The 25,357-nt window shown below is 46.9% G+C and overlaps 9 protein-coding genes across 10 annotated transcripts; 3 read left to right on the top strand and 6 right to left on the bottom strand.

The window, feature by feature from the left end:
- The first annotated feature begins 233 nt into the window (after positions 1-233).
- BDCG_05883 (lipoyl(octanoyl) transferase) lies at positions 234-1,738 on the top strand. The gene has a single exon (XM_045421585.1). The coding sequence runs from the start codon at positions 435-437 to the stop codon at positions 1,407-1,409; it is 975 nt and encodes a 324-aa protein (XP_045277437.1). The 5' UTR covers positions 234-434; the 3' UTR covers positions 1,410-1,738.
- BDCG_05884 (GTP-binding protein RHO3) lies at positions 318-4,485 on the bottom strand. Its single transcript, XM_045421586.1, has 8 exons — positions 4,024-4,485; positions 3,811-3,861; positions 3,658-3,675; positions 3,518-3,534; positions 3,441-3,455; positions 3,239-3,360; positions 2,888-3,116; positions 318-2,781 (listed from the first exon to the last, which is right to left on the bottom strand). The coding sequence occupies exons 1-8, from the start codon at positions 4,071-4,073 to the stop codon at positions 2,663-2,665; spliced, it is 621 nt and encodes a 206-aa protein (XP_045277438.1). The 5' UTR covers positions 4,074-4,485; the 3' UTR covers positions 318-2,662.
- A 72-nt stretch (positions 4,486-4,557) lies between these two features.
- On the bottom strand, positions 4,558-7,220 carry BDCG_05885 (pre-mRNA-splicing factor CWC25). Its single transcript, XM_045421587.1, has one exon. It carries the CDS (start codon positions 6,554-6,556, stop codon positions 5,318-5,320), a length of 1,239 nt encoding a protein of 412 aa, XP_045277439.1. The 5' UTR covers positions 6,557-7,220; the 3' UTR covers positions 4,558-5,317.
- BDCG_05886 (COP9 signalosome complex subunit 2) lies at positions 6,701-8,745 on the top strand. The gene is made up of 4 exons (XM_045421588.1): positions 6,701-7,006; positions 7,068-7,226; positions 7,302-7,362; positions 7,431-8,745. The coding sequence occupies exons 1-4, from the start codon at positions 6,966-6,968 to the stop codon at positions 8,694-8,696; spliced, it is 1,527 nt and encodes a 508-aa protein (XP_045277440.1). The 5' UTR covers positions 6,701-6,965; the 3' UTR covers positions 8,697-8,745.
- Positions 8,746-12,964: 4,219 nt separating this feature from the next.
- Positions 12,965-13,457, bottom strand: BDCG_05887 (uncharacterized protein; the record flags this gene model as incomplete). Its single annotated transcript, XM_045421589.1, has 3 exons — positions 12,965-13,107; positions 13,252-13,347; positions 13,397-13,457. The coding sequence occupies 3 exons, from the start codon at positions 13,455-13,457 to the stop codon at positions 12,965-12,967; spliced, it is 300 nt and encodes a 99-aa protein (XP_045277441.1).
- A 632-nt stretch (positions 13,458-14,089) lies between these two features.
- Positions 14,090-21,094, top strand: BDCG_05888 (the record flags this gene model as incomplete). 2 transcript variants are annotated; one of them, XM_045421591.1, is made up of 10 exons in its annotated part: positions 14,090-14,203; positions 14,267-14,845; positions 15,196-15,404; positions 15,460-15,546; positions 15,630-15,693; positions 15,755-16,020; positions 16,089-16,357; positions 16,421-16,843; positions 16,927-17,790; positions 17,866-21,094. In XM_045421591.1, exons 3-9 carry the CDS (start codon positions 15,312-15,314, stop codon positions 17,003-17,005), a joined length of 1,281 nt encoding a protein of 426 aa, XP_045281443.1. In that variant the 5' UTR covers positions 14,090-14,203; positions 14,267-14,845; positions 15,196-15,311. The 2 variants fall into 2 exon arrangements, with proteins under 2 accessions (XP_045281443.1, XP_045281442.1); XM_045421590.1 differs by lacking the exons at positions 14,090-14,203; positions 17,866-21,094 and having other exon boundaries at positions 14,822-15,404; positions 16,927-17,005.
- Positions 17,913-20,220, bottom strand: BDCG_05889 (uncharacterized protein; the record flags this gene model as incomplete). Its single annotated transcript, XM_045421592.1, has 5 exons — positions 17,913-17,939; positions 18,043-18,975; positions 19,037-19,118; positions 19,214-19,950; positions 20,056-20,220. 5 exons carry the CDS (start codon positions 20,218-20,220, stop codon positions 17,913-17,915), a joined length of 1,944 nt encoding a protein of 647 aa, XP_045277442.1.
- Positions 21,095-21,829: 735 nt separating the features above from the next.
- Positions 21,830-22,933, bottom strand: BDCG_05890 (uncharacterized protein; the record flags this gene model as incomplete). The annotated part of the gene is made up of 1 exon (XM_045421593.1): positions 21,830-22,933. One exon carries the CDS (start codon positions 22,931-22,933, stop codon positions 21,830-21,832), a length of 1,104 nt encoding a protein of 367 aa, XP_045277443.1.
- Positions 22,934-24,387: 1,454 nt separating this feature from the next.
- On the bottom strand, positions 24,388-25,212 carry BDCG_05892 (pyridoxamine phosphate oxidase; the record flags this gene model as incomplete). The annotated part of the gene is made up of 2 exons (XM_045421594.1): positions 24,388-25,038; positions 25,096-25,212. The coding sequence occupies 2 exons, from the start codon at positions 25,210-25,212 to the stop codon at positions 24,388-24,390; spliced, it is 768 nt and encodes a 255-aa protein (XP_045277444.1).
- Between the last annotated feature and the right edge of the window lie 145 nt (positions 25,213-25,357).

Raw genomic sequence — 25,357 nt, forward strand, 5'->3', positions numbered from 1 at the left:
GCAGCTGAAAGGTCTCACTAGGTAAGTTGCAGATTTCCCATGGTTTCTTTGAAGCTTCGAAACTTGAACGATGTCAGAGGTTTGGAAGCGGAGAGTTGGTTGAGGCCGAATTACGTAATGGCTGAATTCCGGAGATAGAGTGCACGTGACAGTTTAACTCCGTCGGACTATGATTGGCCAGGAATTTCAAGCTTCAACATTTCCTTTCTGAGACGGAAAACGCGGGGAAATCATTAAAATCTACTGCAATGAGCGCCTATTTATATACCAGAGACATATAAATACCTTGAGAGCCATATATATGTGCTGACATATTATGCCCATTGTCAATTTAATCCCATTGTAGCTATTTCTCAAATCAGGGCAGAAGAGCCCTCTAGCTGCTCTGATCATCCCTCCTCCCTCTCTCCGCCTCCGCTCGCCGCTCCGCTATAATGCGCCTCGCTCATCTCCACGTTCCCAACGTCGTCCCTTTCACGCACGCCTCTCACCTTCAACAGATTCTTGTTTCCCGCCTCCTAGCTCACAAAAAGCTCCATGACGCCTCCTCGACCTCTCCCGCTCTCATGCAGCCACCACCCCCTCCAGATCCCACTATCCTGACCTTCACCCCTCGCCCCGTATACACAACCGGGCGCCGCGACTTACCTGCCACAATCTCCGCCACCACGACCCCTTCAGCGAACCCTCATCCAACCCTCGATCTCAACCTACCCAAGCCCCTGCACTCCATCCGCCACCTCCTAACACCTACCCCAACCCACCCCGCGGTCGCTGAATTTCACCCAACACTCCGCGGTGGGCAAACCACCTACCACGGCCCCGGCCAGCTAGTCGCATACACAATCCTCGATCTACGACGGTTGCGCCTAGGCCCGCGCCAGCATATACGGTTGTTGGAGAGGAGTGTCCTGGATGTTTTGGCCGGGTACGGGGTGGAGAGGGCCGGGTTGAGTGAGAAGGACCCGGGGGTTTGGGTGGATATGTCACGGTCACGATCACAATGGGAACACAATGGGAGGAGCCGGGAAGGCGACGAAGGTAACAGATATTTATCTAAGAAGATTGCGGCGGTGGGCGTGCATCTGCGCCGGAATGTGAGTAGCTATGGCATCGGGTTGAATGTGACGGAGGAGCCGATGTGGTATTTCCGACAGATTGTCGCGTGTGGTTTGGAAGGGAGGGAGGTGACGAGTATAGTCGGTTGTGGGGTGAAATTTGATGCCGATGATGGTGATGCTATTATGAGGGAGGTTGCAGAGAGGTTTGCGGATGCATTTGTTAGGCGGGTTAATGAGGTTGGGACTGCTCAGGCGGTGGATTGTTGTTGCCAAACGGGTGGGGGAGTAGGAATTGATGAGGTTTATCACATTGAGGAGCGGGACGTGCTTGGGGATGTCGGGACATAGGAGCGAGAGAGATCCCCCGTTGCTGTACAGTAGGAGGTCTGCTTTTAGTTGAGCTCTATACCCTTCTCCTTTTTTTTGTTCTCTAACTTTATAAGAATCACAAATATTGCGCAGGCGTAATTTGGACTAGCAATGGGGTTTATAACATGTGGATAGATATATCCAGAGAACCAGAAGAAATGCAATTTTAACAGGTAGACTTTCAATATCTAACTAATGATCATGAGGAGTATGTATCAGTGACAGCATCAGATGAGTAGCTGAGATAAAAGGTTTCTATGCTCTTTCTTCAATCCCTTCAAAAGGTAGTGAACTCGCACAAAATATGCCCCAATTACTATTCAAGACCATAATATTTAGATATTGTAAATCAACATACATTTCTATAGATTGAAATTGAATAGGTGACTGTATACTCCGTAGATTTCAAGAAGTGGCCAGAGCAATAAATATAAGCCGGACATAAGCTATATTCATGTAGAACCTCAACAAGATGGATGAATCATTGGGAAGCAGAGTGGAGTGAGTGCAAGCTAACATGATAACAAAACATACAAAATATTTTGTAGAGAATCCAAAAACTACAAATATATGAGGAATATATACAAATAATTATAAACAAACCAAAATGAGTTTGTTGCACAGGCAGGGGAACTGAAATGAACACAGTAGAATAGGGCAAGACAGAATATAATCAGTAATTAAAATAAAGGTTTGTACACTGGGGTTGGCTGTCAAGAAGAGTTGGAGAGCAAAGGACAAAGCAAACAAAAAGAAAAAAAAAAAAAAAAAAAAAAAAAAAAAAAAAAAAAAAAAAAAAAACAAGTAAAATTTAATAGAGAAAAAAGCAAACTGGTATCAATCCGGCGCTCCCATTGATGTATGCTTTGCTCTATTATGATGTTGCATTCAAAAAGAAACAGGAAGCAAAAATGTTTTCAGAACTCCAAAGCTAACAACGAGGGGTTGTAGTGAATAGGAAAGTTAAAGCAAAAGAAGAAACGAATTGAAACACTCGCCATATACGTAAAGGTAGGGTGGATAAGGAAGAATAAAGAAATGGCGGAGCTGTCGTATCTCTAAGTCAGGTCTGACTTGGGTGGACCAGAAAAGATAGGCGGGAGATGATGATAAGGCGCAGGAAAGGGAGAGAGAAGCTAATTGCATGTTAGTAGGACCATAAACGTGACTGTTAGAGGGTGCACAGAGAGGGATATCTCTGGGACTTCAAGTCTCTGGTTCAAGCGCTTTCATCACATGATGATGCATTTGCCAGCTCTCTCGGATGACTTCGAAGGTTTTACAGACAGTGCCACCCTGGCAGCCTCTGTGAAGGCTTCGTTGACGCCGCGATTTCGCATGGCCGAGCATTCTATCATAGCAAGGTAAGGGTAGAGTTAGCCGGTTTTAATTTTTAATTTTTCAGTTGTTTCAGTGCCACACGGAGCAAAACCGCGAAAAAAAAGTCGTGACCATACCTAGATATCTTAGAGCACCAACTTTTTTCGCAACCTCCAGTCCCTGGTTATACTTGACGATTGGTTTCCCCGTGGGTTGCGACTCTGAATTATCGCCATCTTTTTCGTCCGTTTCTTCTCTCAGATCGCATTTCAACGCGACCAGAACGATTTTGGCTCCGGCGCAATGTTCCGCGATTTCCGCCATCCATTTCGTTTCGACGTTCTCAAGTGAGTCCTTGCTGTCAACCTATGTTTGTCCACCGTCCAGTTTTAGCGCTGCTTTATTTTCATCCACATTTTTTCCAAAGTTTTAGAAGGAAGAAGCTGAATAGGCTCAATCAAGAAAAGGAAGGCAAGGCCGAAGCTTACGCTAAAGCATAGCATTATGACTTGTGTGTCGTCGTACGATAGAGAACGGAGGCGATCAAATTCTTCTTGTCCAGCGGTATCCCATAGAGACAATTCCATATGAATGCCATCGACATAGATATCTAAAATCATAAGAACATCAGTATTGGGCCTTCCTGTCGAAGTTGGATATGCCACAATCGACGACAGGCGTGTATTTTACCATGAACGTAGTTTTCTATTAATCCAACCAGTTAGTAGGGAAGTTCGCAAAGGAATAGAGAATAGGTTGTTTCGTACCGAAAACAGTTGGCTCACTGCAATTTCAGAGAATACACATTAGAACACTTTGGTCAACGCTGATATGCTTTTCTCGAGCCATAGGGACGCCTGTACGGCAGGATAACAAGGGAGATAATTGGAATTGTGTGGCATCTTACTAGACTGTAGGGAAGAATCTGTGCGACACAACACGATCAGTACGTATTCAAAGCTGCATTCATTTTCTTTCTGATTTTCCGGCCAATCCAAAGCGCGATGTGGAACGCTGTGGATTTGATTCCCCGGGAGCAGGGGGAATACTATGTGCCTACCCTCTTGTGAAGACATTCAGCAGCGATGTTTTACCGCATGCGCCGTCACCCCTATATACCCATCAATCCCATGTTAGCCAACCAGAGGTCACTTAATACGACAGAGTAAGCGGTATGAAAGCGCGTCATAAGGCTAGAGAGGAACGCAGGATGACAGCAACGACTTTGTGTGTCCAGCTTATCGGGTGCGGGGGAGGATGGTGCCGGGCTCACAGGAGAACCAGTTTGCGCTGGACGGTCTTGTCCCGCCGGCATAAACTCATCGTGACGGGTGAGGTGGAACCGGCGACTACGGCGGAGTAAGGATGGTGTAAATTGGGATGGGGTATGAATAAGGGGTAGATATAATTTATTTTTCTCGGGCTAGTAGTGGTCTGTGGATGATCCCGGGCTGATGGGGGACGATGGGGTCGATGACTGGAAATAGGTGGGCGGACGTACGGATGTACAGGACGCGAATGGGGCCGATGGTAGAGGGCAAGCAAGAAGAATAAATATGTATATAAGGGAACGTTAGTATAAAGAGAAGTATGATATCGAGATGTGTATTGAAAATGAATGTTTGGCGGAGAGTTAAATGCTAAATGAGTGTCGAGAAGCGAACTAGCAAGCACGGGCTGATGACATCGCTATCTCAGCCTCCGGACAGAAGATTTTCGCCACTAATAATGCCTGGAAGTCACAGGCCGCTAGGCAGCATACAGTTAAAGCCCCCGCCTAATCTCAGCTAGAGCCAGCCCAAGCCCAGCGGCCGCCAGCTTTGTGAGCAACCGTCCTCCCCCCGAAACAACTTAGGGCCAGCCACTAATTTCAGATATCTCTCCGGGGAACGGCCAGGCATCGCTCAACTATTTATTGGTACCAACGATCATGAGTAATATCTGAAATTTGGACATCGCAGAAATGTGCGAAATAATTTTATTCTAGTGATGAGCCTCCTACGAACTACGTCAGTGGGTGGAATTGATATACAACTTAGACAAAAGCTGGTTCATTGACATAGTCGAGTAAAAAAGAGGACAAGTGTAACAAATATTGGACAGAAAAGTAAAGATGAAGGTTCGTTGTGTCACTATTTATCAGGCGAGATCGGTATCTATTTTAATAAAGGTGGATGGATGATGTGAAGACATGGATAGATCCCTAGTAAGGCACCAGGGGCTAATGCTGGTCTTGAAAAAGATGAAATTGAAATTAAGGTACGGTGCCGAAAATAAGAAAATGTCCACTCAGACGTTTAGAATGCACTCCTGTCCTTATCCATGTGTTATATCCGACCTTTTCCTGGATGAAGAACATTTTGCCAAATACCTAGCGTACGTCAAAGGCGGGGAACGTGAGGGTAATGGAGAAACAATGTAAACGGAATAGCCAAAGATGGGTCAAACGGTCAACGAAGTGGATATCGCAAGGTCTATTAATGCACCCGAGGTAAAGCGCCAGCCAGCCATCAAAGCAAATTCCATTCAAGTCATTATCATCATAAAACCAAACAAGGCCACATATCCTAGAAAGCCTCCTGCTCTTTCTCGATATTCCTCCTGCCACGTCGGAGCCTATCCGCAAGATCGATTTCTCCAGCACGCCGATTCAACCCACTCACGAACCGTCCCTTGCCACCATACTTGCTCGACTGAACCCGAGCCGCCTCCTCTGCCTCCCGCTCCTCCCGTTCCCGCTCCTCCGCGGCAGCTAGACGTGTAGCGCGAGCTTGGTCTAGCTCGTTCGCACTTTGCTGCATAGCTGCTAGCCTGGCCATACGCTCTTCATCATTTGTAGAGGTAGTTGCGGTTGTAGCTGGTCTGCCGTCCATCGATGGAGCGGCATCGGCCCTGTAACGCGGTGGTGGCGGAGGTGATTTCCTTCGTGAATGATGCCAACTCTGTCTCTTCGAGCGTGGGGACTTCTCTCCAGGTTGGTAGGGCGAACGTTCCCGCGAACGGCCACGAGGGCGCGGAGAGTATGACTGTCGTCTTTGGTAGGGAGATGATGAGCGCCTTGATCTATGATAGCGAGGGGGTGGACTTCGCGATCGCGATGGCGATCTGACCGGGCTGCGTGATCGGTGTCTCCGATGGCGGCTTCGTCTGTCATCCTCCTCGTCATGTCTCCTGGACCTGTGTTTGTCGCTTTTATCGTCATTCCGCCGTGATCTATGCCTTGAACTTCGCTCCTCTTTTTCATCGTCCCTATGCCGATGTTTCCGATGCTTTCGACTTTTTGCTGATGACTGTGTAGTATCAACACCTGCAGCTTTGAGTAGCTGCTTCCTTCTCACGGGATCGTTCATCATCGCCTCGTAAGCGGCTTGTTCTTGCTTCTTTATAGCAAGCATCGGGTCTTCTCGTATTTTTGCAGCCGTATCCCTCGCGGTATTCGCGTTTTGAAGGGCCATAAATGAGTCCTCCGTGGACGATTTCTGTAGTTTAGAATTTTCTGAGCCTTTGATCAGATCATCGATGCGGCGTTTGCCCAGCAGATAGCCTTCCATTTCCTCCGTTGTGCCTGTCTGTCCCGCTGCGGGCCCCGAGTACATCCAATCCACGCGGCTTAGTCGTTTCTTTCCGCCTGCTGCTTCTTGCATTTCCTGTAACTCCTGAATCTGTCTCTCTTCCTGCCGCTCCTTCATCATCTGCTCGATCCGCTTGCGCTCTTCGAGCGCTTTCTTTTGTTCTAGCCATACCCGCTCCTGGTTCTTCTGGAGCACGGGATGCCAGGACTTCTTAAGATTGAGATCGCCTCCCATTTTGGCGCTGTGTAGGAATGCGAATGGTGTAAAAACCCATGGACTAGACCGCGAGCTGGTCGTTCGAAGAGGGATATACTTATACTTCCCCAGAAAATAATCGACGCGGCGGCGGAATGCAAGTGGATAAGAGCCGCACTAGTCCTTAAACAAAATAGCGTCTTGGCAATCGCTCATCCACTCCTCCGCCTGTTGTTAATGCCTTCATACATATGTTGTGCAGATAGTTATACTGAACACTAGACAACACATACCTTGACCAGTGGATATTTCTCTCCTACATCGCCAGCTTAGAGAATCTTGATTCTTACTCCTGCACCCCGGCAATCCGAATTCTCCAGCGGAAAAGCTTGTGATCTCCAATTAACACGGGCCTTGTGGGCTAGTTACAACCTCATATTCCTTTAAGATGTCGGATGACGATTTTATGCAGGACTCTGACCAGGAGGAGTACGTTGTTATCTATCTCGTCGCCAGCTTCCTGCTGCAACCACTAACCATTTTAATATAGATATGACTTCGAGTATGAGGACGCCGATGACGATGAGGCTGGTGATATCGGGATCGAAAATAAATACTATAATGCGAAGCAGATTAAAGCGGATAACCCAGAAGAAGCCATTAATGAATTCTTAGAGGTACCTGCTCTAGAAGAGGAGAAAGGCGACTGGTACGCTTTCCTTGTAAGAATATTTGAAATTGGAAGGGGGCTCCGCTGACAGCAAAACTCCTTGACCATCTAAAGGGGATTTAGAGGTTTAAAGCAGGCGATAAAACTAGAATTTAAGCTTGGTCGATATGAGGATGTGAGTGTCGATTATGCCCTCTATCTTGAATCTGTGCGGATGATGTAACTTATCGCAAATGCTTATAGGCCGTTGAACATTACCGCGAGCTGCTCACCTACATTAAATCCGCCGTCACGCGAAACTACTCCGAGAAATCGATTAATAACATGCTGGATTACATTGAAAAGGGATCTGATGATGCAAATGCGTACCACTGCATGGAGAAATTTTACTCCCTAACGCTCGACTCTTTCCAGAATACCAACAATGAACGGCTTTGGCTGAAGACTAATATCAAGCTAGCGAGACTCTGGCTTGATCGCAGAGAGTACGGCCTGCTAAGCAAGAAAGTTAAGGAGCTACATCGAGCATGTCAGCGGGAGGATGGAACAGATGATCCAGCTAAGGGGACATATTCACTGGAAGTCTATGCTCTGGAAATCCAGATGTATGCTGATACGAAGAACAACAAACGGTTAAAAGCTCTCTATCAGAGGGCACTCACTGTGCGGTCCGCTGTCCCACACCCGAAGATCATGGGAATAATTCGCGAATGCGGCGGGAAAATGCACATGAGCGAAGAAAACTGGAAGGAGGCACAGAGTGATTTCTTCGAATCGTTCCGGAACTATGATGAAGCGGGCTCAATGCAGAGGATCCAGGTCCTAAAGTACCTTGTCTTGACGACCATGTTAATGAAGTCCAATATCAACCCCTTTGACTCCCAAGAAACCAAACCATACAAATCAGATCCGCGGATATCTGCCATGACTGACCTAGTCGACGCCTTCCAGCGCGACGACATCCACGCTTACGAAGCAATCCTCCGGAATAACCCAGACGTCCTCTCAGACCCCTTCATAGCCGAGAACATCGACGAAGTAAGCCGCAATATGCGCACCAAAGCTGTCCTAAAATTAATAGCTCCCTATACCTGCTTCAGCCTAGCATTCATTTCCAAACAAATCAAGATCTCCATCCCTGAAGTCCAGGATATCCTCAGCTTCCTAATCCTTGACCAGAAGATCCCAGATGCGAAAATTGACCAGGAAACCGGCGCCGTTGTCATCAATCGGCCCGACGACCATGAACGATTACAAGCTCTGGAAACGTGGACATCGCAGCTAAATTCTCTATGGCAGAGTGTTCTGACAAATGCAGACGGGTTTAGAGTCGAGGATACTGCTCGTCTTCATGCGTCTTTGATGAGTAGCGGCAGCGGATATGGGCAGTTGGGCCTTGCGGGGGATGTATTGCCCTCTCCAGAATTCAGAAAATTGGGCGCTGGTAGGGCGAAACGGGATTGGAAAGGGAAGTCAGGAATTGCAAAGGCGTTTTCACGAGCTTTATAATACCTTTTTTATCTACTGACCCTATCTTAACTTTTGTGTGTTTTTTTTTTTTTTTTTTTTTTTTTTTTTTTTTTTTTTCCTCCATTATGTAGTTGGGGTCTTATTGCACTTAGCTGGCAAACGGAAAATTTCGACCGCTGGCGATTGTTACATTATACCACCCTGATATAGGCATTAGGAACGTAGACAAGATGTTAAGGTTGGTGGTGTTCACTAGCAGTGGCCATGAGAATGGAGAGCTTTGCAACAGGGGTTGCAATCCAACAGACTAGCCCTCTATCCTAATTATCCTGCGGACTCAATAAACTCATCGAGGAAAATAAATATCAGCGAAATATTACATGAACCTCCCGTGCCTTTCGAAGGGGATGTCTTCCCGTGAATTGGAACTACGCAACAAGGAGTTGTTTATGACCCTGCTCCCCCTCTATATCTCGTTCGTATACGACTCAAATTTACCATTTCTTAATTCCCGAAAAATATAAGGAGTCTAACCATTACGCAATTTCTGTCCAACGAGTAAACAAACATCAAACGCTATTTGTATAATCGCGCCATCACTCTATCAAGTTACCCCTTCTGCTATCCTGCGTATGTAATCTATTGATAGCATGCAGAATATACACACCTCTAGAGCCTAGTTTTTAGTACACAATACGATATAGGGTGGTGAATAGTAGAGTAGTCGATAAATAGTAGGCCTGCACTCTACTCAGCTTTGTCATAGCCAGGTGTGGAAGGTCGGTCCGACCCATCTACTGTTCCGATCAGCTGTCGAGTTGTCAATTGTCACCTCCCTGCCTGATGATCTTCCACTTTGCATGTACGTGGACTGAGGGGAACCGGAGCGGGTCTCTTGATCATCGAATCACAATCAAGCATGGGCAACGAGGAAGTGCATAGCATACTCCGTAGTAGCTGATAGGGCAATAGGCTGATAGAAAAGCGTGTTGGCTGGATGATAAAGAAAGTTGCTGAAAAAGGGTAGCCAGATTGGCATTTACCGTCGGACTCACACTTCGGGGCCGATCTATTTTAAGAGAAAAGTGTTTCTCTTAGACGACAATGGATGTTGGAGATTTCTCAGCCAAGTTCTGTCTGTGTGGGCATGCGCGATGCATGCACTATCTGCAGACCTCCTTTAAGCGTTTCATTTGTTGCGAGCTGGTCCCCAGCGCTGGCAGGCATCCAATAGCAGGACTCGAAAAAAGGGATCAGGGGGAAAACAAGAAAAAGATATTGGTCGAGGAGTTGCTATTTTGTTCGCAATAATCATCGAATAAAAAATACGATCATCCTCACACATCGTTAGTCGAGATGCCAATAATGGTGGTTCTCTGGTCCAGCCATTTCCAATATTCTCTCGTATTATTTTCACGGGTTGGAAATTGCAACCAAGAAGGGGATAGTTTCTAATATTGGTCGGGCCGGGTACCAAACCCTTGGTAAGTCCACTCCCGAGCGGAATACCGAGTAAGTCCAGATTTCAATAGGTAAAACAGTCCAATGGAAGGAGATGCCGCATTTTTTTTTCTTTTCTTGTCCTCTTTTTTGAGGGGTTTTCTGTTTCCTTGACTTATCGTGTGTTGGTCAACAGGGACGTCCATTTCGTCTCTGAGTGTGTGCAGTACTAATGCATCGAGAGCGTATAGGTGAGTTCTCTCGACTTTTTCAATTTCACAATTCTTGAATCGTGTCTTAAGTTCTTCGCAAAAGTGTCACGGCGATTCCCAAGCCTGTTCTAGTTTTCTAAAGGGTGTAGAACAAATGGTCTATACGAGAACGTTTCTGAAGTGCCCCGTGTGTGCTGCAGGGTATGCGGGGTCCTGAAGAAACCCTAGATGTAGATCATGGCGATCATGTAAGGATGGGTAACTGGCTAGATGTAGTTAACTCCGACAAGGCACATGCATGGGCCATCTACTTCCATTTTCATACTTATCTCTCCTCTTAATGTTCTTTTCTCTCGGACTTTTTCGTCTTGCTGAGCCACTTTGACTGGTTGACGATACCACCGCAGCAGATCACCAATTTTCCAGATTTCACATATGATCCGATGGCACGAAAGTATTCCTGCTCGCAGACGAGAAGCTACTGCGGAGAACACTGTAGGATCATCCGACAACAAACAAAATAGTTATCTGGAAAATCAGTAGAAGGTTAGATAGGAAAAGCAGGAATTATTGACCTAGAACACAATAGGGTGCCGTGGTTTCTCAACGTGACTTGGTGTTCAGCAGACGGTAGTCATTGGTTATAATGCTATGAGATACACTTGTAGAATGACTATCGGACCCTGCATATAGATTTGGGTTGGATTGTGATTAACAAGTTCTCATTATTCCCATCGTAGGTACTGTTGGGTTCGTAAGGAGCGGTCTCCCGGGCAATGTGCCCGATCGCAGGCTCTTGGGAGCGATCGAATCAAAAACAATGCCAATTAATTGGGAAGTAGTCAGATTTCCCATAAGTACCCAGAAGACGTTCAATGCCCGTATATTTGCGGTTTGGGAAACCACAGAGAATATACGTCGGAGGGAGATGCTGATTACTAGTCTTATCCTCCGTAATGTCAACTCGACGGACATAGTACAAAGTGGAATGATCAGCGCAGTATTTTAAACCTCTGAATCTGTCTGGATCTGCTTTTGGTTTCCTTCCGGACGATTAGTCATAGATTGAGGCCTAGGCGGCCGTGGAGGTTAACCAGCTTAAAAATACGGTTCTCTTTGGGAACTGGTTTTTGTGAAGTAGGACCGCTTGTTGTTGTCAGCTCATGAGCAAAGCGCGTATATTCGAAATTGGGTGCTCCATGCTCCGTAAGTTAGTTAACAACAATAATAAATACGATAGACCGCACGTTCACCTGAAGGTTCTCGAAGCATTATTGCTTTCTTCGAGCCACAGCGAGATCCTCATAAAATATCCCTTTTCATTCGCCAATCGCAGGACATACCCCAATTTGTGGCCGAACTAGAAGATAAAGGAAAAAGATGCTCGACCAGTGGAGGGACAAGAAAAAGGAATCTCCAACTTTGATCACACCCGCAGATATACGATATTGGAGGTTGGTGCCCAGGCAATGAATCGGTGACCCAAAAGTATTCTTGGCGCGCCAAGTTGTGATAGGGGCGGGAAAGTTCCGCTCCGCTAGATTCATTGTATTTCTCTTTTTTCTCTTTCCGTCACATTGAGGTAACTATCGGTCAACTTTGTACCCTTACCACAAGGACACACGTCGTCCTATTTCTTCTAGATTTGACTAATTGCTTGGTCCAGCGGGAGGACATTTCGTGATATGCAAGGTGATTTTCTGCGTGCGGGACACGTTCGAATTCTTATGGGCATCCTCTGATCTGAAGAACGATAGTCCTCCATTATGACGTCAAGTATTGCGAAAAACAACGGGAGGTTGGAGTCGATATGCCAAGATCGCAAACACGGAATTCGGTATTGTCAGGACTTCAGGCCATTCGAGCATTAATGAAAGAGAATGGTCAAGTGAGCTTCCTCCATTTTATCCGATTGTGTTGGCACAAGTTGCCGCTCATCAGAAACAGGGCATAGAAGGAAATCCAGCGGAGTGGATAGCACTCACACCATTTCTTGGCCGTGGGGCTCAGGAAAATGTAAACCCCTATCTCTGCTAAAGGGAAAAGAAAATATACGGACAAGAATGGCGATATGTATGGTTCCGGGTCGACTGCGTACAATTTGCATAACTGTGTTTCCTATATGCGGGCCGCTTGGCTGCTTCATTCAATCAAGCCAAGCCTGACCAATTTCTTGGTTTCTGTGAATATCCGTGACTAATCCACGGTTCACGGGAGAGTAATGGAACACAGCCGGAGCCGGTTCATTCCACATAGGGAGGGTACTCCGTACAATCGCTCCATAATAAAATTGTCGACGCAATGAGTGAATGGAATGGAATTTTTAGCAAAATGCTATAACGTAAAATATTCAATTGATTGTGATGCGTGTTATGACAATTTCCCTTTGGAGGTCTTCGAATGAAGTGACACATCTGCCTATGACTGGCACGAAACTAATAGGTTGTTAAGCTGTTAATCTAGGTGTAGCAACGTCGAAAGGCACGCGAAAGTGAGCTGACAAACAAATGATAGCTAACTAACTACCTAGATATGTCAAGCCAACCTTAGAAGGAGCGGGTACAAGCGAGCCGGTTTTGATAGTTGACGAACGATGGACGACATTTTCAACAAAGGATCTGTGGAGGATCGACATGACAAGGTATAAACGGCGTGCTAGGCGCAGCTCGCCAATCTGACATATCGAATCCGCGCCCACGGGTCGATGGCTCTCAGGTTATGAGCGTCTTTACGGATGTAACGGATACCGAGACGCTCAGAAGGAGCCGATGTATCTCTAGACATCTGGCCAGGCCGCACTGCAACAATAGGGATGAATGAACAAAAATGAATATACGGAAGTGGGAAGCATGCAAGTATCAGAACCTACTTCAATGCTTCGGCTTGGCCTTTCAAACATAAAGGTTAAGCACATGCCATTCCAGGCAAGGACTGTAACGTACTAATAAGAACGGTACCAAGCACTGGAAGAATCGTTGCCCAAAAGTTCATGTTTCCGCCGCGAATAAATGCGCGCTTACCTGGCTGGAGCAACCCCGCTGCCAGTTTCAGCTTTGCATTTTAGCAACATGCGGTTGCTTCAAATACCTCCATCGACTGCCAAGCAGTCAGCTGAGCTGAGCTTCCCTTGAAATATACTGTACCACATGGACCGGATTGCAAGGGAATTTGTGGACGGCTCTTGTGTATGCGCAGGCTTGGCTTGTTTCATGCACCTTTTGCTTTGAGATTGGTCGAACAATATTTCTGGCAGGTGCTGACAATAATGTCTAGGCGGATGGCATCGACTTTTCTTTTTCTTTTCTTTTCTTTTCTTTTCTTCTTTTTCTCCCAGTAAAGTTTGCGCGGATCGCCCGGAGAGAGCTCTAGACACAAGGGTACAATTAGACTCAAACTTTTTTCTTTTTTTCTTTTGGATGTCCGATTTATACATTCTTGAATATCCTGAGCTTGGCTGGTCGCAAATATTATTTTATCAACAGCATGAGATGAGGGCAGCTGGTGGTCCCATCCGCCCCTGAGTAGCCTGGCCCCCGCGCAGATTGCTTGTGCTGGCTTGACGATTGAAAGGTGCCTGCCTTGGCAACACTCAATGGCTGCGCCATAGCCATTGTCTTGGTTGCTGCTGCTCGAATTGATTCGTGCTTTACCGGATTTTCGCTGCATGTGCGCGCTCGCCTTGCATCATACATGTATGTATGTACATGCACATGTGCATGTACATGTACATGTCAATCGCACAGCCAATGGCTGTTTGCGAGTGAACCAAATTGTGTCGATTCGCCTCTCAAAAACAGCAACCGAGGACAGTTTCTGCTCCCGGGATTTGCGCCATAATTCATCATCCCGTTTCAGCAAATATGCTGCAGCTGAGCATAGGCCAGTGCCGTGATGGTAGTTAACTCGTTTGTTCCGGCTGTCAGAGCGCCATGTTGCTAACCCCAAACCTTGTTACAGTACAAAGTACCCGTTTTGCTTATTCCTGTAGTGAACCGTGGTAAGCCAGTAGCCATTAGTCCGCGAATCGCAGCATGACGGGTATGAGGAGAATGTGAGCCCGCCTGTCTCCCTTTTTCATCATCAGTGTGGGTGGTTGGTGTTGGTTGGATCACAGGCACCGTCCCGCCTTTCCCTTCCGCGGGTTGCTGAATAAGCCGCGCTGAACCTTCAACTCAACGCCCAAGAAGCGAAGTTCGCAAGTTCTCGCTCAACAACGAACGACCCTTCACGGCTTCAAACTCTCGTGCAAACGATCTATTGCTTCAATGCTGGCTCTAGCCTGCGACTAAGCCATGCAGGTCCTATTCGTTGCCGTCGTCTGATCACTCCAGTTACAAAAAAGATCCGTCCCGAAGCCATGGCAATACTCTGAATCTGGGTAGGAAAGTTGATACCGCTTCACTAGACACGAGGGAGGGGCTTCTGCTAGCTATTGTCCAGCTCGCCAGGTTGGCGCTCAATACCATAATACATAACGGCCCCTTCTCCCTCGTCATAATATTAAGACAGAACAAGCTCCCACTGCTGTCAATCGACGTGAGTCTTGGATATCTTTTTCTTTCTTCTTCGTCTTCTGGCTGCTGTCAACTTTGCTGTATCTTTACGCATTGACTTGTGTTTTCCAAATGTATTTTAGTCATTATCTTATTTGACTCTATTTAATTTTTAATCGCTTTCTGTTTCCTTTGTGTGTTCTTTCTCCCGGAAATTGTGGCCATCATCTGCCGCCTGTGGACCGTTTCCTCAAAGAGAGGCACCAAGAGAGCAAGAAGAAACATCGATTGCCAGGGCTTGTTTTTTCTTTTCTTTTCTTTTCAACATGCAGTCCCAGGCAGTTGCGCCGGTCTCATTCAGCCTTGCTTACCTTCAGCTTTACCCTTCCTCAGAATCTGCGCAAGCAGCATATAACCACCAAACATATCGGACAGCTCCTGTATACCAAAATATATTTCGCACCTCACCTCTAGACATTATCCACCAAGCACCGCACTACAACGTGACTATGGGCACCATCCCCCCATCAAGTAACATGGCAGACCCGGATCATATGGCTGAGTTTCAAAAGCTTTCCAATCATTATGAGCCGGATCTACAGGTGAGGAGGCGCCGCTTTGCCTTTTTTAAACCTAATGGCTAATCGGCTGGCACAGGGACCTTTAGTGGGTCCGAAACAATCGAGTAGTATGATAACGTCCGAATACGCAAACGCGGACCCTATATACGTCGCAAAGACCACTGTATGTTTTTTAGAAACATTGCTCATGATCTACAGGGGATACGGTATATCTTGAAAAACGTAGGGCTAACGAAGGGTAATTAGGCGCTTTCTCATACTCATTCTCATTATCGTATAATGAAAGGAGATGGAAATTGCGGGTGGAGAGGTGAGCGACTCAAACGGCCCTTCCTAGGCATCTTGTGCTTCCAAGACTTATACCGCGCTAGCTGTTGCCTTCGGATATTTTGAGACGTTATTCAACCTACGCGATACTGCAAAGCTAGAACAGGAGTTGGCGCGGATCAAATCCTTGAACGAATCACTGGACTCTATTGGATGCCAACAGTACATTTACGAAATGTTCGTTGAAGTCACGGAGGATGTCTTTGGCCAAATATCGGGAGCGATTGCGGAAGGATCCTATGACGATAGTTTCCTCCTTGACGCATTTAATGATGAATCCAAATCCTCCGCTATCATCACACATTTTAGGGTGAGATGAAACGAATCCCAAGCCCATATATTTTGTGAACATTGACTTAACAAATTACTACTGACTAGTTAATGACGAGTGCCTGGATGAAAAAAAATCCCGACCGCTATGCAGGCTTCCTTAGGATGACTGTTGATGACTATCGCACAAAGACAATCGAACCCGGTAAAACCGAAATCGATGAAATAGGCATTCACGGGCTGTTCGACGGAGTCATTGAGGGGTCTGGGTTTGCTATCGAGATTCTCTACCTTGATAGGAGCGAAGGAACAGAAGTCACCCCGCATTTGCTCTCGCCCGATAACCCCATCGCAACAATTAGGCTTCTTTATCGCCCGTAAGAACTTCCTCCTGTGTCGCTCCGTATCTTGAAATAACAGACGGCTAAAACACTCCACAGTGGTCACTACGATCTCCTATATCAAACCAACCAGGCAATTCACAACCAAGGGATTATTACATCGGTTAACTTCCAATATGCCATGAGCTCTGACTATATGCCCTGGTATTCGAGTGCCTTGCCGTTTGATCTAAACCCAGTTTTGATGTCCATCCCGAGCCTTCCGCTCGATACCACCAGTATTTCATCACCAATGACCGTTAACCAGCCGTACGCGTTTCCCGAAAGGCAAATTAATTCCAATGTTCCACCTCAAATGATTCCCCAGTCTCCGCCAGCCCTGGCACAACATTCTCCAATTTCGAGCTTTCCTGTCAGCCCAGTTTCCACGCCGGATAAATCCACGGAGCTCCAGATCAGGATGAATCCATTAGTGTGCGAACCAATGAATACGCTTCCGCTGTCCTCTGTACCTTTTAGCAAGTAAGTAAATCCTTACGTATCGTCGTACCTGATTGATACTACGTTCCCAAGATTACCCTCTTGTGTACTGACCACCCCTGTAGCTCTCCCAATAATCTTGCACACTTCCATCATCCCGATTTCCAACCTTCCCAATGGGACCCGAACGAGGAATATAAGTAACAAAACTCGAACTGCTATCTCTACTCATGTGGGAATAGCTTTGACATGATGAGAAACGACCCTTTGCATCATATTAACCACCCTAGATCCTGTGTCCAATTTTCAAACTTATTTCGCGCTGTCTTTTAAACTTCAGCAATATGGCGTTCCCATGGAGGAGGGCACCAGTTTGTAGTTCCAATGCCTCCAGAGTCCCTGTTTGTCTTTCGATCCTATTCGTTTTTTCGAAGAGCTTATGACATGTTATTAGCGGCTATTTGCATTTTCTTAGTGTCATACCTACATGTGGTTGATAACGCCTGTTTTTAAAAGCAGCTTAGCATTTGAATTTGACTCGTTCATCTATCTACTCCACCTTAGAGGTTAGTGGAGGGATACAGCCAAAACGTGTTAATTGTATTGGGCTTTCTGATCTTCTTTTCCAACAGTGTTAACTTTGCTTCTCAAACCTAGGTATGATTGATTCTTCTGTCCATTTCCACGAGCGCGCTTCCGTGACATCCCCGAACAGAGATTTCCCGGCCACGGAGAATAAAAGCAGTGCAGCATGATTACTAACGCTGCTACTGAGATTTGCAGCGTTTAGTGTATTTCGCTACCTGCATATTCGTCAAGTTCTTGCCTGGCTTTCCTGTGTTTACTCCCTACTACGGCAACGGTTCGGGGTATTTGGATTCTGAAATCATCATTCTCGCTATCAAATTGGACAACCGAAAGGAGCTATAACTTGAGATACTGCCCGGAGCAATATCCCACTTTTATTCCACCAAAAGCACATCATATCAGTACATTTTCTCTTCCAAGGGTTCAATATCCAAAGTACCCGAAATATATCGAACAAATCACTAATCAATCTCAAGGTAGTCGATTCACTCTTCAAGGAAGATAGAAAATAAAGCGAAAGATTTTAGAAAACGTAAGAGGGGCGAAGAATCTAGAAAATAAACAAAAATAAAAAATCCAAGAACAGCAAATTATGCATTCCCCCCCGCCGGTTCCCCTGATGAATTCTGCGGATAAGGCTGTGTCAGCCATACATGATCGGTACCTGAATTGTTCGGGAACGTTGTTGACGCAGAAAGAGACGACACCCGCCGCCTGTGATGGAGACCGAGAACGTCACTCTTTAAGCTCCGCATATCCTGCAGACCCTTGTCGAACAAGGTCGAGTCGGAGAACAGAGCGATGCCGGGATGCAATATCATTCTTCTTCGAGGTTTTGGCTTGCTATCTTTGTCGCTGCCTTCGTCCTCAGTGTCGAATTCCCCGATGATTTGTGGCAATATCACGTATGATTCGGCTCTTCGGTTGATTACTGATGATTGGAGCGTGCTGTAGGTTGGGCTTTGGGGCCCGTTACTGCCGCTGCCACTTCCGTTTCCATTGCCAATAGTTCTGTTGGTCCCGTTGCTGGGAAATGAGAAGCCTGGTAGCATTGAACCCTCGTCAACCGTCCATTCTTTCCACGAATCGTCCACCTTCAGACCGGGCGCTCTGTTGAATGTTATCGTGCATCGATCATTACGTCGCAGGGACCAGATCTTCAGCGCGGCGTTGATAATTTCGGCAAACTGCTCTCGAACATCGGTGTTCGTTTGTTCATCCTTGCCGATAAGCGGTTCCAGCATGCCAGCCCCTGCTTCCACCAATTGCGCGATGATCTTCTTGATATCAGAAAACTGGGGCAACCTGTTGAGTGCCCTGACGGTTATTCCTCTCCATACTTTTTCCTCATCCGGGCTCAAGGCGGCAGATATCGCATTCAAGATGGCCTCGTCATGTTTGTCACTGTTCGTGCTGCAACCGACAAGCAACTTGTTCTTAAATATTGCATCCAGCTGTCCCGAGATAAAGTTCTGCACGCCAGCCTTTCGCAAAGATGTGGCCACAGCAGTACGGGAAGAGGAGGTATAATCGAATATACCACTCGCTTGTCTAAGTTTGCCTAAGGTTCCCAGTGGTTCAAGGACCTACACACGGGGCAGAGCAAATTAGCGCAGGTTTGGAGCACATGCTGCTTGGTAAACATACCAATTCAACCTCCTGAGGGACATTCTCAAACCTCGTGGCGAAAGCCTCAATAAGCTGGTACAAATTTTGGACGGATTTTTTACTGTTCAGATGTCTTAGCCACGAAAAAAAAAAAAAAAAAAAGTTTCCGATAACCATTTACCCACACAGCGTAATAGCAGAGAGATATGGACTTACTACTCAACAAACGGCGTTGCAGAAACCGCCATTTCAGCGCTCAGCGTGCGCAATTTCTCCCGGAGCGAGGCCACGTCCTCTTTCAGTCCTTCGTTCCTCTCCTCCAAGGTGTCTCGATAGACAGTCAACCTGTTCACTTCGGTGTTGAACTCCCTATTCAATCTGACGGCATCATCCTTCTCCTTTTCCAGCTTCCGTTTCTCCGACTCAACACGGCTCTTCGCAGCCTTCACTTCTCCCTCGTATTGTTCCTTGACTTTTTTCTTCTCCTTTTTGAGGGCCTCTTCCTGTTGCTTCTTGAGTTTAGCCTCCTTTTCGCGATACTCCTTTTCTGCAGCTTGGCGATCTCGTTCCAGCTTAGTCTTCTCCTTGACGACGGCCTCCTTCTCCTTTGCAACTGATTGCTCCTGTTCTTTCAGTTTCTTGTTTTCTGCTTCAAGCTTCAGGATCACCTTGTCCTTATCTTGTTTGATTTCTTCAATTTTCTTATTTTTGACAGCAGTAATTGTATCGACCGTGTTATTGAGCTTTTCTATTTCATCCACTCTGTCGAGTTCAGATGCAGTGGCCCTTTTAATGCCCTGGATTCTATCTTGGATTTCTGGTATTGCTAGGAAGCGGAGAGCATTGAACAGTACATGCACCGAATCCGCAATCGTAATTGTCCCATCTTCGGTATTGTGGTCTCCCGCAATCGTCTTGCCGCGGGCATGGTCGCCTACTTTCTCCGCAAACGACTAGAGAGGGTGGGAAGGTTTTGGATGTAAAGTTAGCTCTCAATGATATCTGGCCTATCCTAAACCAACATTAGCGGTGTTTATTCACTCACTGCATCTACATACCTTTGAGTCTTGGTTTGAATTCATAGCGTATCGGCTGGTATCACTTCCGCTGCTGTTATGTCGAAGCCGCAGCCGATCTAAAGCCTTGTTAACAGCGTAGTGTGTCGGCGATATGGTACGCCTGTCTTTTATAGAAAAGATATGGTTTGGGGACTTTCTGCCCATGGATATCCGATGTTTCTTTTCGTACCATCAAAAGCTGTGGAAGGGTCACTTCTAGCCCTTATAATGAAGCAATGAAGAGGGGCAGTGGACTGAATATACAAAATTCTATCAACTCCACGAAAAGGCCAGCAGCTGCAGTATATATATATATATATATATATTTCTGTACTGTACATAGATATGTATCTCCCTTCCCAACTCTTCCTTCTCTCTAATCCTTATATCACGGCGACATCATCAGCCACACTCACTTCAAAACTGAGGCCTCCAGCTCCTTTCCCACCCCTTCCACCCGCTGATCAAATCAGTCTCCATTCTCTATACGACGTACCAGAATTCGGACAGATGCATGCAAAACCTGCAGCGAGGCTGCATATCAGGAAAGGCTCTCGATCCACCCGTAGCTGTCAACGTGGTTTTCTCCGCGCGTCGGGCGCATGGGCCCTTCTACTCTTACTCCCTCTTCCGTTCACTGCCTTTGGGAGTAATGCATCTTGTATTGGATAGCTCTTTACCGCGTAGCCCCTCCGGTGCTGGCGCGGGGTGGGAATCATTGCTTTGATCAGGAAGGGAGTATAAGTCTCGAACCCTTTGATTTCAAGCCTGGCTGGATCCAAGCGCTGATGCTGACGCCAAAACCAACAGGCGATTAGGCATGGACGGGAGTGATCTAGTTAACCGGCACAAATTGGCGAATCATGTAGGGATCTTTGAAAGTTGACGTCGTCGTCTTAAGGAGTTCTTCTTTTTCAGTTCTTTAAGGCGCCCGATTCGTGCAGTCTCCAGGCATTGCGTTGAACCAAAGGATAATACTTCGGGTTAATCCAATTCGCATCTTTTTCTTTTCTTTTCTTTTCTTTTCTTTTCTTTTTTTCTTTTTTTCTTTCTTTGTTCTTCTTCTTCTTTTTTTTTTTTTTTTCGTTCGCATGTTTCTGGAAACACGACCGCTTCCCCAGCGGGATAGATAGCGAGAGTGGACTGCCGCTCATGTTAATGGATGCAGAGCTTATACGGAGTAGTACTGATTGGGCTGTTAACTGTGACTAGCAGAACAGTGCAATGGAGGATGGGAAATTGTCATTGGAGCGGAGGTAGACATGTCTTGGATTAAATTCCTCAAAAGACCGTCCTGTTGATATATGGGCATACAATTCAATTTTAAAGGAGACACAGCTAAGACATTAGTTCTCATGGCATAGAGAATATGTACATTCTGTGCTGTGTACTTCAAGAACAAAGTAACCGCGATGATGTTTACTCCTCTCCCCCAAGGCTACATTCAATAGGAAGACATGTATCAATTTATGTATAATAAGCACCAAATCTTGATTCCCACGCTCAAACAGAATACAAATAGATAATCAACGGAGAGAACAACACACAAGAATTCTTCCTCGATATTGTATAATTCTCCACTCAACTCTCCGCAACCTCACTAATAACCGCTGAGCAAAGCACACTCCCAGACTGACTATCAAAAACCAGAAACAAAAAAGGTCTATCCACCTCCATCTCCACCAGAACCCTCATGGGTGGTGAGCCACCAAAGACCCCCATGGTTGTCGCAGCAGCTACCTCCGTCCCTTTTTCATTAACTTCTACAACTAAATCATGTTTGATGTTGGAGATATAAGCGTACTTCGAAGGCGTCATGGGGCGAGAAGTATGGGGATGGGCGGGAGACAGGCCGTAGACCCAGGTTGAAAAGGAGCTCGGAAAGATCTGTGCTTTGTTTTAGCGTGAAGCGGGGGAGAGTGAGGCGGAGGTATGTTGGCTTTAGATTCGAGGAGGGGGTGGTGGTACTGTTTTGGGAGTTTATGCTGAAGGTGGTGCGGAGGGTGGAAGGGCAGGTGGAGAAGTGAGAGAGGATGTCGAGGATGGCCGTTGCGCCGGGGTTTTTGGGGAGGATTATGACTGCGTTCCATGCCAGTTCAGCGGTGGGACCACTCGTATTGCCGAATACTGTCGAGCTTGTCGCGGTAGGGTGGTTCGAGAGGAAGGGTGATGGCTGGGGTTTATTCATGTTGTTATCCTTCGTCTGATACGGCAGCACACACATCTGCGCAACATTATCCTCCATATACAGAATATCAGAAGTCCGCCGCATCATAGGACAGCGCATGCCCAATCTCGTTACCCCACTCTTCCTCATCCCTTCTTCGCCAAAGCCAAAGAATGCACCCGGACGTGTGTGATAAGGGTCAAACGGGACCTCCCACTTCGCCTTGAAGTACAAACACGTCATCAGCTTAATATCCTGATCTGACATATCTACTTCGCTAACAACACTCTGAATCTTCCCCCGCGTACTCTCTCTCGCCCAAGCATTCATCGCGTACACCTCCTGTGGCGCAATAGTTGCTTCAAACATCTGGTCCATTTGCTTCGCCCATCGCGGCTCAATCTCAATCGACTTCCCGGGCCACACGGAACTGCCAATGACCAGTTCAACAACACCGCCATTTTTGCTAGGGCAAGGCTTGCAATACTTATGCAACCGCGAAATATTCTGCACCGTGACTCCTAGCGCGTCACTGCTAGCATCAAACCGGAGCACTTCGGCAAAGGCGTTCATGTTTATGCTCTCCGAGCCGGCCACAGCCATCATAAGGCAGCAGTAGATATTTGCTGCGACGACGCCGTTGGAGCATTTCTCTTGAGCGAGCATGTATTGGAACTGGAGTCTGAAGCCGAACTGGTTGACGGTGTCCATGAAGCTGGGTGAAGGGGAATCCGGGCTAACATGCGGCGGGTGAGGGAGCGATGGGGCCCCACCGAGCGGCACTTTTGGATGGAGACCTGGCTGATGAAACCACCCCTGTTGCTGGGGGTGGTGGAGGGTTTTGGATTTGTGTTTGGATTTGTCGTGTCGATGATCCCTGGTGATGGCACTGCATTTTGCAGTGAGAGAGGCGCCGGGATGAATGGGAATGTCTCGACAGCCCCTGGGATTGGTATCCGGATCTTGAGAAATGTATGCTTGTGATCGTGTGGGTTCAATTCCTCACAGCTAGAGCACTATAGAGTGTGATGGGGGATATCAAGGCATGGAACCCCCAAAAGTTAACCCTTGCATCAAGATATCCGAATGAATATTTATTTCCGGATATATCAAGCCCAGCGCGAGAGTACGGGTCGTGGATCCAGTATGAAAACATTATTCAGGCTTCCGATTACCAGGTCGAAGTCTATGCAATTGATACATCTGAACCGGTGGCCAACGATAGGCATCACGCGGCAGTTATCACAACCTTCTGATGCCATGGTGTGTCGCTGGTGTTATCCTGTCAGCCATTATTTCTTTGTTTGTTGCTTCTTGACTCCCTTGCGTAAGCTAGCGTGCTAAGTTATGGCACTGGATTTTCTAACGGAGTGAAACCTGCTGGGTGAAGTTGACAGTTTCCTATATAGCATTGATGGCATGGGATGAAAGGGTCATACAGAAAGAATAGCTATAGGACTTAGGCTGAAGATAGCCATGCAGTACGCCCGAATGCCGAATGAGAACTGTTGGCTTTTATATAGTAAAAGTGTTGTCTCCGGCTGCCCCGCATCATCAAAAACACAGCTAACTTACAGACTAGGCTAGCTCAAGATGGCTTTATGCAATATCTGGAATAAAAGTGCTGAATCCTCACAATGTGCAGGTTCTGAGGATGCTCTGTCTATGTAGGTAAATTGAAGATGATACGGTGGCAATTTGGTGTTGAGGTTTCAATCAAACTTATGGCGAGGCATTGGAGGCCAGAACCTCCAGGAAGAAGGGTAGAATAGTTTATTTTAGACAGTCAACTTACTGCCTAATGAAATAGATGACTTTTCTTTTTTTTGAGAGAGAGAGAGAACAGATCAAGAGCGTATCTATTTTCCAGATCATGCTGATATCACCCCATTAACAGGGTATATTTATTTCAATTAGCAACGGAGTCAACTTATCCGCAAATATACTCCAGACCCAGTGCCTCCATTGGCTGAGTTGATATGTGCAACACTTTTATATCCACATCCGTGTACCTTTTAAGAAACATATTTTCATATCCCCTTCTTTTCCCTAGCCATATGATTCCGCTATGCATCCACCCATGGATTTGACCTATACTCCGCATCCATATTTTCAAAGCTCAATAGCAAGAACAGTCGGAGAACCCTCACCAAATCTCATAAGTATCAATCTCTCACCCCATTGACCATTCCGCGTCCCCCATCCCCTTCCTCCACAACCGCCCAATCCCGCACCCCACCCTTCCAATCCGCAATCCTCCCCTTCCTCACTTCAACAATAACAACCCTCGCACTCTCATCCACCGTCGTGCCAACCACATTGCCCGTATCATCCCCCTCCCCCTCACCCTCCCGTTCCCCCCGCCCCTCCCTCGCCGCAGCAAACAAACTCGTCCCATCAGGCGCATCAGACGCAAAGGTATTATTCTCCAAATGCCGCGCTTTACACCACTTTTCTTCTTCGGAGCCTGTCTCCGCAAACCTCGCCTCACCAATGATAGTCGTACTAATACTGCTTAGCGCGCTGGTGTTGATATTCAGCAGGAGAGAGGCGAGGCTGGAGCGGGTTGCTGCAGGTGGCGGGGAGCCGTCGCGGGCCAGATGATGGGTTGTGGAGCGGGTGGGGGGCCGGTGGGAGACCCAGTCGTGGACGAGGAGGGAGACGCGCGGGTTTGAGAGGAGGTTTAGGGTCTTTTTGGAGGCGGCGTTTGTGGTCATGATTATTGTGGGGTGAGTGGTGAAGGGGGTTGAGGGGAGGTAGGTGTAGCTCATTAAGGAGACGTGGGGGGTTAGGTTGTCGCAGGTTGCTAGGTGAAGCTGGGGTAAGGGGAGTTAGCGGCGTGTAATTCTGACAGATGCATGTCTATGACGTACAAATCTGGAGTTCTTTAGACATGAGACTACTTCTGGCGGTAGGCTGCTGGCGAAATGCGGATGGGTGGTGGTGGCCGAATCCTCATAACTGAGCGGCGGATGTTGGTGTTCGGCCATTTTGCCTGTTTGTTGACTGACACACGCTATCGAGTATAAGTGCAATTGTAATAAGAGTAATAAGGAAAATTTTATAGCAATAGGCTGTCTATCCACTTCGAACTGGCTTACTGACCTGCTGGTGATAGGTTCAGTACAGCTATGT

Source organism: Blastomyces dermatitidis (assembly GCF_000003525.1).
Source record: "Blastomyces dermatitidis ER-3 genomic scaffold supercont1.6, whole genome shotgun sequence".
In the NCBI taxonomy this organism is placed as follows: domain Eukaryota; kingdom Fungi; phylum Ascomycota; class Eurotiomycetes; order Onygenales; family Ajellomycetaceae; genus Blastomyces; species Blastomyces dermatitidis.

Excerpts from the sequence above, each read along its gene's own strand:
- BDCG_05885 (XM_045421587.1), bottom strand. The coding sequence starts at position 6,556 with ATGGGAGGCGATCTCAATCTTAAGAAGTCCTGGCATCCCGTGCTCCAG.
- BDCG_05884 (XM_045421586.1), bottom strand. The coding sequence starts at position 4,073 with ATGAGTTTATGCCGGCGGGACAAGACCGTCCAGCGCAAACTGGTTCTC. Across the intron at positions 3,117-3,238 it reads TCATAATGCTATGCTTTAGC|GTTGACAGCAAGGACTCACT; the intron begins GTAAGCTTCGGC and ends GGACAAACATAG. Across the intron at positions 2,782-2,887 it reads TGGTGCTCTAAGATATCTAG|AATGCTCGGCCATGCGAAAT; the intron begins GTATGGTCACGA and ends TTGCTATGATAG.
- BDCG_05883 (XM_045421585.1), top strand. The coding sequence starts at position 435 with ATGCGCCTCGCTCATCTCCACGTTCCCAACGTCGTCCCTTTCACGCAC.
- BDCG_05886 (XM_045421588.1), top strand. The coding sequence starts at position 6,966 with ATGTCGGATGACGATTTTATGCAGGACTCTGACCAGGAGGA. Across the intron at positions 7,227-7,301 it reads GAAGAGGAGAAAGGCGACTG|GGGATTTAGAGGTTTAAAGC; the intron begins GTACGCTTTCCT and ends GACCATCTAAAG. Across the intron at positions 7,363-7,430 it reads AGCTTGGTCGATATGAGGAT|GCCGTTGAACATTACCGCGA; the intron begins GTGAGTGTCGAT and ends AAATGCTTATAG.